The sequence below is a fragment of the Lactuca serriola genome, chromosome 7 (assembly GCF_051521515.1).
Source record: "Lactuca serriola cultivar US96UC23 chromosome 7, Lser_US96UC23_V15, whole genome shotgun sequence".
Classification (NCBI taxonomy): domain Eukaryota; kingdom Viridiplantae; phylum Streptophyta; class Magnoliopsida; order Asterales; family Asteraceae; genus Lactuca; species Lactuca serriola.
In genome coordinates, this window is record NC_136414.1 from 143,083,200 (window position 1) to 143,104,514 (window position 21,315).

The window sequence follows — 21,315 nt, forward strand, 5'->3', positions numbered from 1 at the left end:
AAATATGCAACTTCCTTTACATTGTTAAGTATTATTATTCTGAATTGAAAACAATAACAACAAATGTGAAATGACCATATACAAAGTAAAAATATGCAAGCAAACATTCATGATTTCAATGCTAAAAGCATCAACATCTCCTCCACCTCCACCCTTAAACAATGTCATTAATATTATTTTTTTCATTTAAATGCATTTATATGTATTAGTAACAATATTAATAATAACAAGTTCAAAAAAAAGTATTTTTATTTATAATAATAATAATAATAATAATAATAATAATAATAATAATAATAATAATAATAAGGGCTTTGTTTGTAGAAAAGTCTTAATATTTTTGTTTACAGAAAAATTCTAATATTTTTTGCTTGCAGAAAAGTCTCAATATTTTAGATTAGTTTACAAAATATTCCCAAATTAATTTGGTACCGGTTTCAACCGGTCAAAAGGGTCAAACTGCGAATTTTTGCCGGTTTTCGGGACTTTTTCATTCAAAAAAAAATCTTGGGACTAAAGTGAAACTTTTCCGTAAATATTGAGACTTTTCTGAAGATTTCCCTATATTTTATTAACATTGTTTTTCCATGTATACATATTAAATCACAATTTGTAGAACTAAGAGCAAGATTTAAATAATTGTGTGAGTGTGTGTGTTTGCTGTTAAAAAAAACTTTATAAATATATTATTACGCAACGTGTGAGAATTCGTCTAGTATAACATAAAAGAATCATTAAGATATATTTATAGTGGTGGTGTTCAATTTTTAAGGGTAGCGTTTCTTAGATAAAACACACAACGCCGAGTTTGGTCGGGTTTTTCAAATAAAAAATCGAATCGTTGTGGTTTCAGTTTTTGTTAGCCCTATTATCACAAATACAAAGACTAATTTTTACATAGATTATATGATAAGGATAATGACTTGAAAGACTAATATACTTTTTGATTTGCACATATTGGTCACTGAGTTTTTTTTCTTCCACATTTACCCCTTTAACCTGTTAAACTGTACACATGCAGTTCTTACGACCTGCTACTCTAGGCAAGCCGAAACAATGACTTAATAGGGTAATATTTTTCTCACTTTGTACACATTTAGTCCTTAATATTTTTTGTTGCAAAATAAGTCATTGTTGTTTTTCTATGCATTCAATACTTATGACCAATTTTTATAGTTTTTTCTCATAACATCCTATATGGTACAATTATTAATAAGGTGTTTGGATCTGTTGATGTTTATTGTCACCACGGCATCGACTGCTTAGTTGCTTAGTTCATATAGTTTGACTTAGGTCTTGTGTTAACTTCTTCATACGATCTCAGACTTTAACGATCTTTATATCCACGCGTTCGTATTTGATTCTACTACAACTTTTGTTTAGATTACTTTCATTAAAAAGTAATATATTTTTACTTTTTAATGGGAGTAATATAAACAAAAATTATAGTAGACTCAAATATGAACTCGTAGATACAAAGATAGTTAAAATCTAAGATCGTATGAAGTTACGATGTTCAAAACACAAGACCGAAGTCAAACCACAAGACCTAATCAACCAAGCAACCGAGGCCACGGTGGGCCAAAGCATCAACAACTTCGAACACCTTATTAATGATTGTACCACGTAGGATGCCGTAAGAAAAACCTAAAACAATCGGTTATAAGTATTGAATGTGTAGAAAAACAACAAAGACTTATTTTACAACAAAAAAAAAATTATTAAGGACTAAATGTACAAAAAAAAATATATATTAAGAACTAAATGTATACAAAGTGAGAAATATATATATCTTATTAAGTCATTTTTTTCGGCTTATCTGGAGTAGCTAGTTATAATGACTGGATGAGTATAGTTAAAAAGTTGAAAGGGGAAATATAAACAGAAAAAAAAATAAAAGAAAAAGAAAAAACTCAATAACAAATATGTAAAAATCTATATTACCATTTCAAATCATTATCCTATATCATATATGATGTGGTAAAAACAAAAATATTATTATTTTAATATATCAACATAAATAGTTTTAGTAATTAGTTGTTGACAATTTTTTTTTTTTTGTAGGGTTTTTGTTTTTTTTTTTTTTTTTGTAATAGTAAATAGGGTGGGTAGTGGTGATTGGTGAATTCCTTGGAGGTCTCTCTCTAAACAATTCTTCAATCTTTCCTAATAGGCGGCGAGCATTGTGGGTCCAACCCCGTGCGTGCGTTTGACCCCGTTATCGTTTGCCCATAGTGTGTCCTTTTCTTTTTCTTTCACAAAACATCAAATGGTGGAATTATCAATTATCATTTTAATGAATTCTCTAAAGATCAAAACTTTTTTTCAACAGATTGGGGTATTCCGTTAAGTACATATGGAAAGTAAAGAAAAGTAAAAGCAATAAAATAATCTTGTCTTTTGACATTTAAAAATCATTTTAGAGAAAGAGAAGTTGAATGAATTGAATCCCCCACTCTTTACTAATGTTAATGTCCTCCTTCTCTCTCTCTCTCTCTCTCTCTTCTTTTACAACCAGTTGTCTTTAAGAGAGAGAAACACAGAAAAAGAGAACCTTTGACTAATTACACGACGACTTCCCTCATCCCAACTCCATTCACCCTCTCTCTTCAATCTCTCTCTCTCTCTTTCTCTTTCTCTGATTACACCAAAACCCACGAATTTTTTCTTTAGATTTCATCATATACAAGATTTCTTGAAGTGGGTTTTCATCTTTTGTGGTTGATTAGATTTGTGGATGATATACACAGATTTTGTTCGTCTGAGCTGTCTGTAAACCTAGGGTTTGGTGTTTCGGGTTCTGGGTATTTCCAATTTCTTGATCTGAATGAGTAATCGATGAGAAATCTAGGTTTTTTAGCTTGACCGACCCGAACCCGTATTCAAGAAATGGATCGGCGAGTTTCTTTGATTTCAGCTTCTGTTCTTGTCTGGTTCATTTTGGTGTTCAACAACTTGTCAAAAGTCTACGGGAATGCCGAAGGTATCTGCTTTATTGTTCTTGAATCACCTTTTTTAGCATTCAATGCTCATTTTCTTGACTTCTGATTTGAGTTCAATGAACGTGTTGCCTTTACCTGAATTGATAATACTGTCGCCTAATCAAATTTAGTAATTATTTCAATTGGGTTTTGTTTTGATTCGAAATTTCCCCCAATTGTAGTAGCTATAGTTCTAATAAAGGCAATTGATGTAAAGCCTAAATATCCCAAATTCTTCCCGATTTTGACATATTTCTTGTTCAAAAGATTTATCAATTCGATGTTTTTGGGATTACAGGAGATGCATTGAATGCGTTAAAGACTCAATTAGGTGATCCGAATAATGTTCTTCAAAGTTGGGATGCGACTCTTGTAAATCCATGTACTTGGTTTCATGTTACGTGTAATAATGAAAATAGCGTTACGCGAGTGTAAGTTTATTTTTCTTAAAGCTAAGATTAATATTATTCGATTCGATATTATTGTTATCATCTAAAAACAAAAAAAAATTGTGCTTTTTGGTGTTTATTATACTCAGTGATCTTGGAAACGCAAACTTGTCTGGTCAACTCGTTGCACAACTCGGTGAACTCACTAATTTACAGTATTTGTAAGAACGAATTTTTGTTATTAATTCCTAACTCTTTTTACAAATTTACCCTAATTTATTTTTTTTCCTTTTCTTTTAACAGGGAACTTTACAGTAATAATATTACTGGAAGAATTCCTAGTGAACTTGGGAACTTAACAAACTTAGTAAGTTTGGATCTTTATCTCAACCGATTAGATGGTGGCATTCCTGATACATTGGGAAAACTCCAAAAGCTTCGTTTCCTGTATGAATTCTCATAATTCAATTTTTTTTTTCTTTTATACTTATAAATTATAGTAAAAATGTAATTTCTAATATGAAACTTGTAAAATATTTACAAGTGTTAGATTACATATTGCTATTATAATCCTTTTAATAATTTTGATGTCATATTTTTTTTGCAATGTCAGTCGTCTCAACAACAACACGTTAACGGGAACTATTCCAATTTCGTTAACTACTATAACTTCACTACAAGTTCTGTAAGTATCAAAAATGTTTTTATTTTATTTTTTATTTTTTACATAGATTATGATTGTTAAAGTAAATTATGATATTTATACGTATCTTAGTGATCTTTCGAACAACAATCTAAGAGGAGATGTTCCAGTCAATGGTTCCTTTTCTCTTTTCACACCTATAAGGTATATTACAATTCATTTCCCTCCTCCATTGATGAACAATTTGACACCTTTTTTTTAACAATCAACTTTTCTTCTTTTAGTTTTGCAAATAATCCTCAGTTGAAAGCTCCCGCAGTTTCTCCTCAAGCTCCCGCCCCACCAAATTCCCCATCTCCTTCCGGTACTTTTCATTATTCCGTAATTTTTGTCTCATTCACATCAGTCTCAGTCCGACACATTACATACTGTTTAGTCCAGTCTCAGTCAGACACAGTACAACCTGTTTTGTCCTGTATTGACATTAGTCTGAGTCTTAGTCAAACACAGTACAACCTGTTTTGTCCTGTATCAGAGTGTTCAGATATAGGACAACCTGTTCTGCTCTGTCAATAACGGCGTCAGCGTCATTTTATTTCAGTTGGCAACAGTGCGACGGGGGCAATCGCGGGAGGAGTTGCCGCCGGTGCCGCCCTTCTATTTGCCGGTCCGGCGATCGCACTTGCATGGTGGCGCCGCCGCAAACCACAGGATCATTTCTTCGACGTACCCGGTTAGTAAAATCACCAAATAGCAACATACTTTTAATGATTTCAATGTCATCAACTCAAAGTCTCAAACCCTAAAATCACATTTCTTTATATATCGTTTAGCCGAAGAGGATCCAGAGGTTCATTTAGGGCAATTGAAGCGGTTTTCTCTTCGCGAATTACAAGTGGCAACCGATAATTTCAACAACCGCCACATTCTCGGGCGGGGCGGATTTGGTAAAGTTTACAAAGGGCGGTTAGCGGATGGGACGTTGGTGGCAGTGAAACGGTTGAAAGAAGAGAGGACTCAGGGGGGCGAGTTGCAGTTTCAGACGGAGGTGGAGATGATTAGTATGGCGGTTCACCGGAATTTACTCCGGTTGAGAGGGTTTTGCATGACACCCACCGAACGCTTGCTTGTCTATCCGTATATGGCCAATGGCAGTGTCGCATCTTGCTTAAGAGGTATTTTTTTTAAAAAAAATTTAATTTTTTATTAATTTGTTTATTGTAGTAACGAAATTGATTAATTGTAGAGAGACCGGATACACAAGAGCCACTTGATTGGCCAATACGTAAGCGGATTGCATTGGGGTCCGCGAGAGGACTTGCGTATTTACATGATCATTGTGACCCGAAGATTATACATCGAGATGTAAAGGCTGCGAATATTTTGTTGGATGAAGAGTTTGAAGCAGTTGTTGGAGATTTTGGGTTGGCTAAACTTATGGATTATAAGGATACACATGTCACGACAGCTGTCCGTGGGACCATTGGACACATAGCACCCGAGTATTTATCAACCGGAAAATCCTCGGAAAAAACCGATGTTTTTGGATATGGTGTTATGCTTCTAGAACTTATCACGGGTCAAAGAGCTTTTGACCTTGCTAGACTTGCTAATGATGATGATGTCATGTTGCTTGATTGGGTAAATTAGTTTTGTACACTTCAATTAAAAAATGTTGAAAACATGAACCAAGAATTGTGACATTGAAAACGTTGTACAGGTGAAAGGGCTTTTAAGGGAAAAGAAGTTGGAGACACTGGTGGATGCGGATTTGAAAGGTAATTATATAGATGATGAAGTGGAACAGCTTATACAAGTAGCGCTTTTGTGCACACAAGGGACTCCATTAGAGAGACCAAAAATGTCGGAAGTTGTGAGAATGTTGGAAGGTGATGGGTTAGCTGAAAGGTGGGAAGAATGGCAAAAGGAAGAAATGTTCAGACAAGATTTCAATGCGACACATAATACAAATACAGATTGGATTATTGCGGATTCAACTTATAACCTTCGTCCTGATGAATTATCTGGCCCCAGATGATTGGTGGTTTTTTTTTTTAATTTGGTTATTTATTGTCTTTTGTGCATATTTTTTTGTTTCAGACTTTTGGGGTGAATTGTGTCTAGAGTTTTGGTCTTTGTTGTTTTGAATGTGTTTATAGATTAAGGGTTTTAAGGTGGGAAGCAGAGACCTTGAATGGTATTGGAAGAACAATGTGTTTTGGTCTTTTTATGTAGTAAACCAGATGAACAAATAAATACATTTTGTTGTTGATAATTCTATGTTTTTTTTTTTGACAATAAATGTGTTTTATTACTAGTTGATGTTTTTTTGTTTGTAAAGGAGCATGATAACTGAATTTGAATCATTTTTCTATATGTTTTCTTATATTATTTTATATTTTCCAACCAGCTACCAGTTAGTTTTCCAGCTATCAGCTACTTTGCAGTATTTCACCAAAACAAACCTCTATACACAAAATATCCCATAATATCAATGAACAAGAAAACAAACTCCCAACAACCAATTGACCACAAATATTAGAAAACAAACCTCATTATCTAATGCAAAACTGCACAAACTGATTTAAGTCTTTACATTTACAATCTAGAAATAGAAAACAACACTATTCACTTCCTTCCACTTGTTCCAATGCGAGGTTTCCCTTTAACCTCAGACTCCTGTTAACATTAACATTAACAAACAAATTTTTATTTTTCATTCCACAAATAAATAAAAAGTAAATAAATTCAGATTTCAGACCTGTGGCATGTGCAAGTAAATATAAGTCTTGGCTGTTGCTGGATTATGATTTTCAGCACCTTTTCCCCAATCATAGCATACCTTAAACATTACAAATGTAATTCATTCATTCATTAATAATTTAAAATTTAAATCAAACATCATGAATAAAAAAATTAAACTAGAAATATACCCCATAGGCAAAAATGGAGCCATCATTGTTGAAACTGCTGCAAGGTATAGGTGCACTGCATCTTGACATTGCCTGTTAAATAATAATTAGATTTTTGATAAATAATAATAATTCTCAAAAAGGTGACATGTCATTTTGTCACATGTCGAATACAAATACCTTCAATCTTTGTTTGCTGTCTTTATCCCAGAAGTTAAAAGCACCATCAGATCCAGAAGTTGCAAATGTTTGATGAACCTGAAAAATCGGGTCAATTTCTTTATCATTTCATTTTTTATCTTATTACAACATTAAAAATCTTCCCAATTATAGAAAGTATAATAATAACAAAGTATTCTTACTGGATGAAAGTTGAGAGAATTGACAGAGTATATATCATTCCCCTCTCTGTGGCATTTAAAAGTGAAGTTTTTACTTTGTTGTTGTTCATCAAGATGATGCACACCAACTCTCCCTTCAATTGACCCAACCTACAAAACCATATTATTAAAAAAAAAAAAAAAAAAAAAAAAAGAAGTATACATTTTAAAGACAAAGATTGTTATGGAATTAGAAACATACCAAGAAGCCTTGTTGATCAGGAAATGCAGCAACACACCTAGTTTGATACTTTAAGGGGGAGGCAATTCTCTTAAACTCAGCCTATTGTGATTCACATTCAGTCAATACCAAAACCCTTTTGAAATCTTTTAAAGAAATTATGATAATACTATTGTTGCTTATTGATGTGAGTGAAGTGGAGTAATACCTGAGGATTTTGCAAGTTGAATACTATAAGATTTCTATCTGCAGTGCCAACTACCATTAATGGATGTCTCACTGTAAGTGCATAGCATCTCTCAGGAAGTTGTTGAGTGTGAACTGGATTAGGTTGCCTCAAGTCCCAATATCTACAAGAAGGTAACAAATATAAATGAAACAGATATGGAAATCAAATTAATATTCCAAAGATAGAAAGAATTAAAGTTAATTACATACCTTAGAGTTTTGTCCCAACTTCCTGATACCAAAAGGTTCATTTCTGGAATCCAAGCAACCTCTTTAACAGGAGCATCATGCATAGCCACAGTTACTGGTTGTCCACCAGAGAGTAATGGCCACATCTTCACTTGTTTGTCACAGCCTCCAGAGAAGACTGTTGTTCCATCATCCTTCCAAGCTGAACATAAAACCTAAAAGTATGAAAGAAAGGGTGAGATTAGAAGTTTAGAAGAGTTATCAGAAGGTAGAATGATTGTTTTTAGTTCATTATCCAGGTGAGGATACTGCATATAGCTTGATGTTACCGGTTGATCATGTGCTATTGATGCCTTTGCTACAGAGCCAAGAGCAGTTCCGTTTTTTGTTATCTCCCAACATCTCACCTGCAATTGTTTCGTAGTATGATGGAAATCAGATCACATGTAATAATTCGACAAAGATCATAACTGTATTCACTTAGAACTGAAATGATCCATGAATGTATCTAGTTTGCAATTGCAAACAGGAGACAAAGATAGAACAAAATTCAGAAACAAATCATTAAAGTGATGCGTGTAATAGAAATATCGCGCAAAAGAAAATTAACGAATCAATGATTCATAAACACAATCGGATTGATTAACATCACACGAACCTGATTGTCCCATGAAGTAGCAACAAGGTAATTCGCCTTGGGACTGAAACAAAGGCTTGATACAGCATCCGTCGGAGGTGATACAACCTATACAGAACCGATAGTTACAACAGAAATTCTAAACAATAACGGTAAAACTTTTATCTAAACCAGAAACACTTTATGACGAACATTAATTGAAGGAACATACAGATCAATACACCAACAAATACATACCACGACACATTGAGTTATTGTATTATAATGAAAGTAACATATAAAGAAAGTGAATTATGGAAGCTTCGCTTTACCTCGGTTGACTTGTTTGGATTGGTATTGGTAGCAGAAGCCATGCCAAAGGCAGACATTGAATCCGAAATTGAAGTACAGTAATACAAACTGGTGCCGTAACCCTAGATTGTTTGACAATGGTAGATTCGCACGAGCGGTTAACGAAGAATCGAGCGTGTTCGAAAATGGGAGAAATGGAGGAAGGAGAAGATTGATGATGTCTGTCCACTATATACGGAGATGCAAAAAGCGTGGTAATGACGCTAGAGTCTAGACATAATCATGGAGTCGGGTCGGGTTATATAAGTATTGGGCCAACCGTGTTTCAAAACAGTTTCTGGACAAACCCGTCCAAAACCTAGAAATTCGACATTTTTTTAAATAAACTTTTATACATACCAATCAGTGGAGGATAATAAACGAAAATCAAAAAGGTTTGTCATACAAAAAAGATTAAACAAAGATTAGAAAAAAAAAAAAAAAAAAAAAAAAAAAAAAAAAAAAAAAAAAATCTTAGAAATTCGACATTTTTTGGAATTTTTAAGCAAAAAATGGTATAAAATTGATGATTTTAAGCAAAAGATGGTGCTAATAAGAGCTTGGGCCTTATTATGAAAGATGAAATAGAAATATGACTCATAATAATGGCAAAATCTCATAAAAATGTTAAGTAACCCATAATACGTAATGATGACTAATGCGTATTGGATATTTGACGTATAGGGTTAGAATCGCATGACCCAGAAAATGGAAGTTTTCAAAGATTGAACATAAGGTTGTCAAAACTGCGATATTGATCGTAGGATCGTACGATCCTAATGGGGTAAATCGATCACGATCTTACTATGATCTTTTTCGGTAAGATTGTGGTAGGATCGTAGGATCAGATCGTAAGTTTGTAGAATCGATCGTAGGATTGTAACTATTTTTCTAAAACAAATTATGATATTGTTTCATCGACTAACTGTGTAGAATACCAATTTTGAATTGTTTATCACTAAGTGATGTATTAGATATGTATTTTTTATGTTTTAAACAATTTATTGTTAATTGAATTGTTAACATATCGGTGAAAATATATTTTTTATGTATTAAAATGTTTTTCGTAGGATCTTACGATCATAATCTTGCAAAGTGAAAAACGATCCTACTTTCTTGACAACCTTGATTTAACATTTATTACTCTGCGTCCTACACGATTATTATATGCATGAAAGCAGACATTGTAGCTACTAAAGTATCGAGTGTTGTCCTTAACATGCATCTTCATTTCAAAAATGTTTTTTTTTCTCGGACTTGCTTACGAATTAATATTTGTGTCTCAATTAACTGTATAATTGTTTTTTTTGTCAATTTCACTAAAGGTTTAAGTGTTATCTAGGACCATACTTTTGACATCTTTGGATTTATGGTAGAAACTTCTTGGTCATTAAGACTACCTCAAGTCAAAGTTTAATAGGATCTAAATTTTTAAGAGATTTTGAACTTTTAAGATCTAAATTTTTAAGAGGTTGGAGATGGTAATGATAGGGAAAAAGAAGACGGTCATGTAAAATAGATTGAGAATGGGGAAAAAAAGCTTGTTGAAAATAGGAGTAAACATATTAACCGAAAACCGACTCAAAACCAAATTAACCAAACCATTACTAAAAATGTGATACGGTTTCTATATTTGATTAAGTAAATACATATGGTTCGGTTATGGTTTTCTTCCAAAACCGAACCAATAATACTAACAAATGTTTTTAATATAATATAATATTAAATATATGATATGTAATTATATTTGGAATTGAAAATTTAAAGGGTAATTATTTGGAATTGGATGGAATACATAATCTTTTATCATATTAATAAGGTTATCAATACTGAATCGTTCACTTTTTATAACAATGTATTTTATGTTTTTCAAATTTTATAGCAAAGTATTTTTTTTATCTGATTTTTCGATTATTATGATTAATCAATATTAATCATTAACTATAATCATTAAAAAAAACTGTTAACCGAAACCAATATTAACCAATATCCAATGACTACTAAAATACATTAACCACTTATAATGGTTATATGGTTCGGTTTTAATTAAAACCCGAACCAAACCGCCTTATACACACCCCTAGCGAAAATATTATGATATTTGCGAAACATGTTCCTTGTTTATTCAAATATCCATTTTCTTAAAAAATTAAAAGGCTACTCAACGATTAAGAAACAAAAGTTAAAATGCTATCAAAACTCTCGATCTAAAAAATTAAAATTTGTCTTTAATTTAAAAAATCAAAAGGCTTTTAGTGTCTGAGTAAGAATCTACTTCAAGGAAAAGTTGTGATGTTTGTTGAAGGGCTAAGCAAACTAACGATGAGTTTATTGCTTTGAATTTGTCCATTGTGATTTATTGGGCCCATTTAGAAATTTTTTCATGCGATGCTTTGTAGTTCTTAACAATATTTGTTGATGTTTCTCGAACAATATTGATTTATTTATTGGTCAGCAAAAAAGAGGTTACCATAATACCATTCATGTACTTCAAAAATTAAAATGTTTTTCTTTATGGTTGAACGACATAACAAATTTACTTGCCTAGAACAATTTTTTTAGATAATGAGATTAAATACAAGCAAAACATTAGTCGGGTGAAGAATTAAAAAATAATTATGTGAATTGCGATAGAATATACTAATAATTATGTGAATTGCGATAGAATATACTGTAATTATGTAGTTGTCGCGGTTCAAAATCTAATAGTGATCACTTACCATGATCTAAAATAGTGGTTCTCGTGGTGAGATAGTAGTGGAATGATGATTTTTAACTGTCACGTAATATATATATATATATATATATATATATATATATATATATATATATATATATATATGTGTGTGTGTGTGTGTGTGTGTGTTTGGACCAGCCCGACTCTTGGCCGGGCCGGTTTCGAAAAACATTGTGGACCGTGGACCGGACCAGATGAGACTTACCGGGTCTAGGTCCAGGTTTTTCGGTTCTTGGACCCGTTTGAACTGTTACAACTTTCTATGCATACGGTATAACTTGTTAAAACACATTTTTGATCTGATACAACTCGTTAAAACGAATATGTTGTTGGGTTTGATACATTACAACTTGTTAAAATGAATACTTTTTTGGATTTGATACGGTATAACTCGTAAAAATGAATACGTTTCTGTTTCTTGTGCCTTTTGGACTGGTCAAACTCTGATTATTTATATTTTATATCATTTGTTTGAAGAATTGTAACTCATTAAATATAACACCAAAAACAACAAGATTATAGTTTAAAATCATCTACAAACTTTAAATTACATATTGAATATATATATATATATATATATATAAAACGAATGAAATATGCTTGTTTAAGAAATTTCACAGAATACAAAAGTTTAAATTTCTTGCTGAAAAACTGAAATATTTCAGTTTTGATATCTCATCTATAAAGGATTATAACTCATTAAATATAACACCAAAAACAACAAAATTATAGTCTAAAACCATCTACGAACTCTATATTAAATGTTGGAAAAAACTGTATGTCAATACGACTTAAAACAAATGACATATGTTTGTTTAAAGAATTTTACAGAATACAAAAGTTTAAATTTCTTGCTAAAAAGTTAAAATATTTTAGCTTTGATATCTCATCTTTAAAGGATTATAACTCATTAATATAACACCAAAACAACAAAATTGTAGTCTAAAAACATCTACAAACTCTAAATTATACGTTGGAAACAACCATATGTCAGTCCCGACTTAAAACGAATGAAATATACTTGTTTAAAGAAATTTACAAAATATAAAGTTAAAATTTATTGTTGAAAAGCTGAAATGTTTCAACTTTGATATCTCATCTTTAAATGATTGTAACTCATTGAATATAACACAAAAAACGAATAAATTATAGTAAAAAATCTTCTACAAAATTTTAAATACATGTTGAAAAAAAAATTGTATGTCAATCCAACTTAAAAAAGAATGATATAATACAAAAGTTAAAATTTTTAGCTGAAAAATTGAAATATTTTCAATTTTGATATCTCATCTTTGAAAGATTGTAACTCGTCGAATATAATACTAAAAACAAAAAAAATATATACTAAAATCAACTACAAACTCTAAATTACACGTTGAAAAAAATTGCATACAATCCGACTTAAAACGAATGAGATATACTTGTTTAAAATTTTCACAAAATAATTTTTTTTTTAAATAAACCGGTTTTACCCGGAACCGACCGGACTGGACGGGTAAATAAACAAGACCGGTTTTGCTCAAATCCTAGAACTGAAAATCGGCCCGAGGGTCCAAAAAACGGTCTCGTCCCGTCCAAGGGACCAAATATATATATATATATATATATATATATATATATATATATATATATATATATATATATATATATATATATAACATCCCAGGTTTTCAGGTATTTTCGAATCCTTCCTTAGTATTTAAATATGTCATTTTGGTCCTTGATATTGGTTGGAATTAGTCCTAAGAAGCCCTAGTGGCAAATTGGTAATTCTAAGGAGCTTCAGTTGTATGTCGGGCGTACATGTGGGTACACTAAGCGTACTAGGGTGCGCCCTAGTACGCTGGGCGTACACATATGTACGCAAGGCGTATGCGTGTTCGGGTGAAACCCTAATTTTAAGGGGTTTGTAGAGTATTTAAGCACCATTATGGGTCATTTTGACTCACTCTTTCTGCCTCTAAGTCCTTAAACCGTTTTAAGAGAACCCTAACCCCATAAGTGAGCATTTTAAGTTTATAGTGTGATATTTGTGTGCCAAAATGAGAAGATAGTGCATTAAAGGAGTCAATGAAGGAAGCAAGATTGTAGATCTGGGATTATCGTCTTCTTGGGAAGCTCCAGAGGGTAAAAAGCTCCTATCTTTATGCTTGTATTCTTTAGATCTTGTTTGGTAGCTTTACGGTGTTCTTCTTGTCTCCAAATTCCCAATATTGTCAATGCTTTGTTTTGGACGTGTTTTGGTTGTCCTTCTAGACATAAGGATGGGTTCTAAGTCATAAAAATGGAGTCCCTTTAGCTAGTTTGGTTCCTTGTTCTTTGTAGAAGGTCTTAATGGATTAAGACCATGTATTAAGGACTTTTTGGATGACCAAAGTCTTAAAGTTTAAGACTTTATGGTTCTAGAGTGCTTTTGAGTCATGAATATGAAGTTTGAGCTTAAGTGATTAATCCATTAAGCACTTATGTAGGTATTAAGTCTTGCGAGGGTACGCCCCGCGTAAGGCAGCATACGCCTCGCGTACTTAGTCAACCACCTTGTGGGTAGTCAAGGTGAGGCGAAGTACGCCTAGCGTACTGAAGGGGTACGTTGTGACATCCCCATTTTCACGGCCAGAAAAGACCGATTTTGTTTATGCTTGTTTGAAAATCAGAGTAATATTTTTCATAAAAGTGTTGCGAAATTTTTTCCCAAAATAAAATATGATAAAGATTTATCAAATCATTTCCGTAGAAATGTATTTCATTAAAAAGACTCAGGATGTCATGTTCGATACATATCAAAAGCATAAACAGTACAATATAAGCCTTACTGCATTATTTCATATCTACAGGCCTATATCCGTAATCCCTTATCCAAAACATCACATCTATGCTCGAGCGTCACTACCTGTAATACATGAAACTGAGTGGGTCAGGCATGGAAGTCTGGTGAGCACATAGGGTTTTCAACCCACAATAATTAAGTTTATTAATATCATCAACCAACAATAACCCGATTACTCGTTCCCATTATCCTCACATTACGTCCCTAAAACACCTATCATAAGGGACCTAGACTAAGGATCAACATTGGGATGGACACTAATGCTAAGGGGATTCCTCAGCAATAAATGTCCTTAAGGCAAACATGTGGGGGATGGAGTACACCGGTGAACACATCGTTCACAAACACCTACAGGTTGCGAGCCTGCTAGCGTTCCACTGGACTGTCTAGAAGAGTCTGTGGTCGTCATCCATACTCCGCTAGATGACAGAATCAACAACAACAACATCGAGGCCTCTCATCATTTTATCACACATCGTATTAGTACATCTACCCATGTTTTACCCTAACATTTTGTAGATATAAAATACATATATAGTTTAAATCATTTAAAACATGTATAAAATCATTCATCCAGCATCGACAACAAGTATTCAAATAATATGCACACTTAGCGTGTAATTTATATATAATACTTCATATTTATGTGTAAAGTGAATGTAACTATGCACTCACCTGTCAAGGTGGTGATTCCGAACTTAGACAGCGCTTCGTTGCTCTTGAAACAATTTCCTTCGTCAAAACCTAGTATCATTACCACTAGGGTTTAGTCTATCATTCACCGAGACTAATTAATAGTCTAGCTATTATTACTATTATATAAGCGTTAAACAATACTTATATAACCCATAATAATAGCTCGGATATTATTATAAGCTCCTAATAACGTTACTATAATTAATTAGAAGCTATATTAAAAATAGCGTAGACATAATTCACTTACAGCGGGTTTTATAGAAAATCGGACTTCGCTTGGAGCAGCGTTTCCGAACCGAAAGTCCCTTTTTCCCGGGACTCCGGGAGCCTCAGGGCTTCCTTCGGGTGCTAGGGGGTTCACCTAGGCTTTAGGGGGGTTAGAATAGGCTAGAGAGTGAAAGTAGTGTGAGAGAGAGAGAGAGGTGAGAAAGGGGTGAGAAATGAGGCTGGCTTCGCTACCTTTTTATAGCCTGCGAGGCCTCAGTACGTGGAGCGTACCTCGGACCTACGTTGGGCGTAGTGCTTCGTTCGTACAACACGTAATGCGAAAGGGTTGGGTAATTGTGGCGAAATGTGGACCGAGGGAAGAACGAGACCGTTGCGCGTTGCGAGCTTCGTACGCGGGGCGTCAGATGCGAACGCCTGGCGTCTGAGGCGATACGTGGCAATATCTTATGCGAGACCGTGAACAGCAATCGACGATTAGGATTCGGCCACGTCATCGATTTCGCATCAGGTTTCTCAATTTTCCTTCCGACTTCTAAAATTCATAACTTTCACATACGAGCTTCATTTTTGACGTTCTTTATATCCACGCGTAGGCGCGAACACTCTATACAACTTTCGTTTTCGTTTGTCTTTTTAACGTTACACTACTATTAATGAGATCTTCGATTATCGTTTAGGTTGTGTCGACTAGAAACCGCTCGATCTAATATTCGAACTCCGGGTTGTATATTGCTAAGGCGAAACTTCGAAAAATCATAACTTCCTCATACGAAGTCAGATTTGGGCGTTCTTTTTATGGACGCACTTGGTATAACGTATTCTACGAATTTCATTTAGGTAACTAAGGCTAAAAGTCACTCTATCGTAAATTCACTATTTACACTTCCCGGTGTCGTGTCGGTTCCGTCGCGAAACTTCGACGGGTCATAACTTCTTCGTTATAACTCGGAGTTCAGGGTTCTTTATATTCCCGAAATCCTTGTTTCGACCACTACAACTTTATATAAAGATATCGGGCTTATCTCACACTTTAATTTTGACGCTTATTTTTATTCTTTATTAATTATAAGTTTATAAATAAGTAATAAGCACATAAATACACATAATTCACATAATATTCAAATATTTCATCTTTATTACTTCAAAATAGTTACAGTAGTTGACCTAGACTATTACATTGTCTAAAAATGCTTAGCCCTGAAACCCGGGCATTACATACGCCCCGCGTACGCCCTCTGTTTGGGTTTTTGGACTTTGGGCTTCAGGTATTGGGCCATATGTTGGGCTTTGATACTTGGCCTCTAATGGCCTATCTGGATAAGTGTGTTTTGGGCCAATTAGGGGATCAAACCTTTGGATAAGGCCCAATAAGGGGTTTGGGCCCAATTTGGAAATTTGGGCCAATCATGGCCCTTAAAGTAAATTGGACCTTTTTTATCAAAGAATTGGACTCGGGCCTTGGTCTAGATAGTGAAGGGGTAAAGTGGACATTTACCTTAGGTATGGATTCTTATTCAAGAATGGTATCCCAATTGTTAATTGGGTTTTTGTTTATTGTGATAGTTCGGGATTTTTGTGAGTCAGCAGTCGGAGGTTTCAGTGCAGTTCAACATTATGAGGTGTCGTCCTCACTATACTTTCGGTCAAAGGCACCAAGGTCGACCCATTGGTTTGATAGCCTGACATTGTTGATATGTTAAATATGATATAAATATCCATGCTATCCTTGATATGTTAGTCTAGTAGATCTGTAGGACTACTTGTGAAATTGCCTGTTTATCTGTATATGATATTATCTGTTATATTTCGACATATTGTGTGGGTGGTTTGAGATAGTACTGCTTTGTCCTGTAGCCAACAAACCCTGGAATATGCCAGATATGAGATAAGGGCCAGGGAGGGCGTACCAGACTCATACTGAGGACTCATGAGCATTCCAGATACGAGCTGAGGGTTAGGAAGGGCATGCCAGACTCGTATTGAGGGCTTAGTGGTATTCAGTCTATTAATTGATCATGTCGGTGAGCAAGCCAGACATAAGTTGTAGGCCCATGGGGCAAGCCAGACTTATGATGTAGGCTCTGGAGTAATCCATTCTGTTAAATTGTGGATGCATTACATACCGTTACTATATTGTGTTACTAGGTTATAACTCGTAGACACCACGGGCGAAAAATGTAAAATTAATGTTGATTAAATTATAGGGTTAATCTAAAAAACTATCTTATTTTTTATGTTTGTTTTGAATTAAACCTCAAAATTATTTTTTGCATTGGTAAAAAAACTTGTATTTTTTCATTTGACCTGATCCGGATTTTTTAGTCATTTTTTTGTCAAAAAAATTGTAAAGTAAATAGTACATAGGTCGAAGGAGGAAGAGGGGGGGGGGGGGGGGGTTAAAATGATTATAGGATGAAACATAAATTTTATAACCTTAAAATTGAAAATAATAATTTATTGTGTTAAAAAAAGGTAGTAAAAGTATTTATGATTGAAAGTAAATTAATATAATTTTTTATAATTATTTTAAGATAAAAAAAAAATTACATATGTAAAACGTTATTGGGAAAAAAGGTACATGGACTTGTGCTGGTATACTAACAAATTGTAGGGATTAAATTCAAACTTCAAATTAAACTAGATTATGACCCGCGTTAAACGCTGAGAATATATATTGAATACATATCACATTAATAGATGGTATTATTTTAGGTGAATTTTTAATAAAAAATGTTAGTTAGATTCGTTTTGAGTTTTTGAACCAAACTTATTAAATTAAAATATTTAATATTTATATTAGAGCAATTTGGTGTTTTAATACAATAGTTTTTAACATAAATGATCCACGTGATATTTGTTTTATCACAACATAATGCGACTCGTTGATTAAAACATGTTGTGTAGTAGCTTTATGAATTGACTTTGTTCAATATACAAACCCCCATGGAGGCTCATATAACACTTTTCATATTGGTCATGTAAAACCAAAAGCAATAATAAGTTGTTATATGTACCAGCAACGTTAATTTCTGTAAAGAAATTTGATAAACATTACAATGAAAGTGCATTGCCATAGCCATAAACATCAAACTCAGACATTGTAATTTGGTCAATTTCTAAAGTATTTTTTCCTTATAAGAATTAAAATATGATTTTTCAGGCTAAACCTAATTAGATATACATATCTTCCGATCAAAGAAATTATTACAAAAAAAAAGGCTTGTTATGAACAAGAATTAATATTAGTTTTATAATTTGCCAAAGGTTAACACTAATAAATAATAATGAACTTCCACAAATCTTTCATTTTGGTCACTGCATCTAACTAACAAATAAATTTCAGTTTAGAGGATTGATTCAAGAAGTGCATCCATGACTTATTGTACCTGAATTTGGGGGAATGTTACGATCTATTAAGATATGTGGGAATGGTCTATGAGACTACAATTGGTTTTGGAGGGCAATACAAATTCAAAATGTTAGCACATATCTTTCCTCTATTAGATTGATTAATTTTTTTATGACATCTCAACAGGAATATAATAATAACAGTTAATAAAAACAGAGTAAATTCATGAAATTAGAGAAGAAGAGGGAGACAGAGTAAAGAAAGAACCTGGAAAAAAAATGGAGAAGAAGACCATTAAAAAAAGGAAAATTGCATATTTTAAGGGATAATAGATTCTATTAATTTTAAAAATCTGATTGTAGTGATGATAATTCTCGGATATTCTGACAGAATATATTTATCAAAAATAAAAATATTCTTGAACCATAAAATAATAAAAATATTTTTGAACCTATTTCTTGATCGTAACATTAAAAAATTCTTGGAGAATAACAAATTCTTGAACCATCAATTGAAGAATAAAACAAAAATTACATTAATTCTTATAGAATACGGGCAACAATTCCTAAGAATTACATTTATTGTTAAAGAATAAAACAAAAAAAACTTTCAAATCGGGAAAAAACATCAAAATCTAACATAGACACTAATACATTCTAAAAGAATAAAGTTGCTAAAAATCACTTTCAATTTCATGGTTCATTCTTCAAGTATCAACTGCTTCTGTGGTAACAAATCCAATGCATAAATCAGTGAGAAAATATCCATATTCCATTCCAACAGAATTGGAATTCGTGATTCCATTCTAATAGAATTGGAATTCAATATTCAGTTACGGTATGCATTATGTTGGACAAATATCCAAAGTAAAAAAACAATTTAATGAGAATGATACTGTTAGACATTCCAATATAGAAACTCGTTCATTTTCATCAGCAACATCTAACTCTCCAAGTTCAGAAAGTAGTTGATTTCAGCTCTCAACCACCTGTAGAAGTAAAATCCAATTTAAATGTAAGAACACAGAAATAAAGCTACTATTGCATTACAGAGAATACCACAACAAATCAACGAAAACCTAAATCCCATAGGAATGGTGTAAAAGGCGATCACTCATCGTTTTCACATTCGCAGATTTTGCTATCTTTCCAAACACAACATTGATTCCGATTTTGACATTATCTGCTGACCAAATCGTAAATTAATTTTTATGTGATTTGGAACAACACAGATTATCCATCGGTATATGCCACATAAATCATTCCTAACACCAAATCAACGATTCACTGAACAATTTCAGATCAAACTCACAAAATCATTCAATTCTTTCATGTTCATCACTTGTTCTTCATCCAAAAACCTTAGGATTAAACTAGATCTCATTCTAACAGTTTTCTTTGTGAACAATCGGCCCAATTCTTTTAAATGTTCTTCTAAAGTTCATATCTGACAATAATCAGAACCAAATCTTGAACTTGAACTTTGCCAATTCAAGATCAAATTGAGATGTCGAATAACATATAACAGATTCATCGATGATCATCAACAAGAAATCTCATCAAAATCTCCAATCATTCATTCAATTGGAGAGGATTTTCAATAAACGTGAATGACGAGAAAGTGAAATTGAAGTCAAATAATAAAATTTAGAAACTAATCGATTGTGATCAGAACTAAATGAAATCGATTTTAACAATGATAAACAACGTCTGAGATAGATGATGCAACTGAACAAAGAGATTTTAGAATCGATACTATAAAGAACTTTTAAGTAATCTGATCAAAGAAATTTGTCTTGAACAATGGTTTCTCAGATCTGATCCATTGGAAAAATACAATGAACATCAGATGAACAGTAGAAAATACCATAAATCTTCATGAACAGTTGCTTGAAAAAGAATCTTGATTCCAAAACCCCCAAAACACCAAAAAACGATAGCGGGTTGTGTATTTGATCTTGTTCACTTTCGGTGGTTTTAAAAAGCCGACCATGGATGAGAAAACCTAGGTAGATAAAGTCAATGTTAACATAATTATAGGATATTATTTGTGGAAACTAATTATCAAATTACCTATTTACCCTTATTTATTTATTTATTTATTTGTTTTTATTTTAAATTTTGATTGACCCACATTTATGCATACAATAACACAATACTTAGTTTAAACAAATGTACATATATATATATATATATATATATATATATATATATATATATATATTGTAACACCCAAGTTTTTGAAAGCCAAGAAAGTAAAGGAAACCCTAAATTTAGGAGGGACTCGGCGAGTCCAAGGAAGGACTCGGCGAGTCGGAGCGGGATCCGGGTCGAGGAGTAAGTGACCAACTCGGCGAGTCGGCCAAGTGGACTCGGCGAGTCTGGTCTGTGCGAGGAAAACCCTAAATCTGGGGCTTGGAGCCTATTTAAACGTCTCAATCTTCTTCCTAGGGCTCATTTACAGCCTCTCACACCCAGAACGCCGCACCTTAAGCCCCCATTGTGTTCATTCAAGCTTTTAGCCATTTTCGAGTGGTTTTAAGGAAGAAGAAGGAGTGGGAATCTTTGAAGCATCAAGGAGTGGCTTTGGATCTGAAGTTTGGGGAGCA

The 21,315-nt window shown here is 33.1% G+C and overlaps 2 protein-coding genes across 2 annotated transcripts; one reads left to right on the forward strand and one right to left on the reverse strand.

Annotated features, from left to right (window-relative positions):
- Positions 1-2,460: 2,460 nt before the first annotated feature.
- Positions 2,461-6,288, forward strand: LOC145061478 (BRASSINOSTEROID INSENSITIVE 1-associated receptor kinase 1-like). Its single transcript, XM_079008958.1, has 11 exons — positions 2,461-2,983; positions 3,280-3,412; positions 3,520-3,591; positions 3,674-3,817; positions 3,984-4,055; positions 4,146-4,217; positions 4,298-4,377; positions 4,615-4,746; positions 4,847-5,188; positions 5,260-5,654; positions 5,734-6,288. The coding sequence occupies exons 1-11, from the start codon at positions 2,890-2,892 to the stop codon at positions 6,049-6,051; spliced, it is 1,854 nt and encodes a 617-aa protein (XP_078865084.1). The 5' UTR covers positions 2,461-2,889; the 3' UTR covers positions 6,052-6,288.
- Positions 6,289-6,551: 263 nt separating this feature from the next.
- On the reverse strand, positions 6,552-9,076 carry LOC145061479 (protein RAE1-like). The gene is made up of 11 exons (XM_079008959.1): positions 8,852-9,076; positions 8,562-8,648; positions 8,233-8,310; positions 7,925-8,118; positions 7,695-7,836; positions 7,508-7,588; positions 7,288-7,416; positions 7,106-7,183; positions 6,947-7,018; positions 6,775-6,855; positions 6,552-6,692 (listed from the first exon to the last, which is right to left on the reverse strand). Exons 1-11 carry the CDS (start codon positions 8,906-8,908, stop codon positions 6,642-6,644), a joined length of 1,050 nt encoding a protein of 349 aa, XP_078865085.1. The 5' UTR covers positions 8,909-9,076; the 3' UTR covers positions 6,552-6,641.
- Between the last annotated feature and the right edge of the window lie 12,239 nt (positions 9,077-21,315).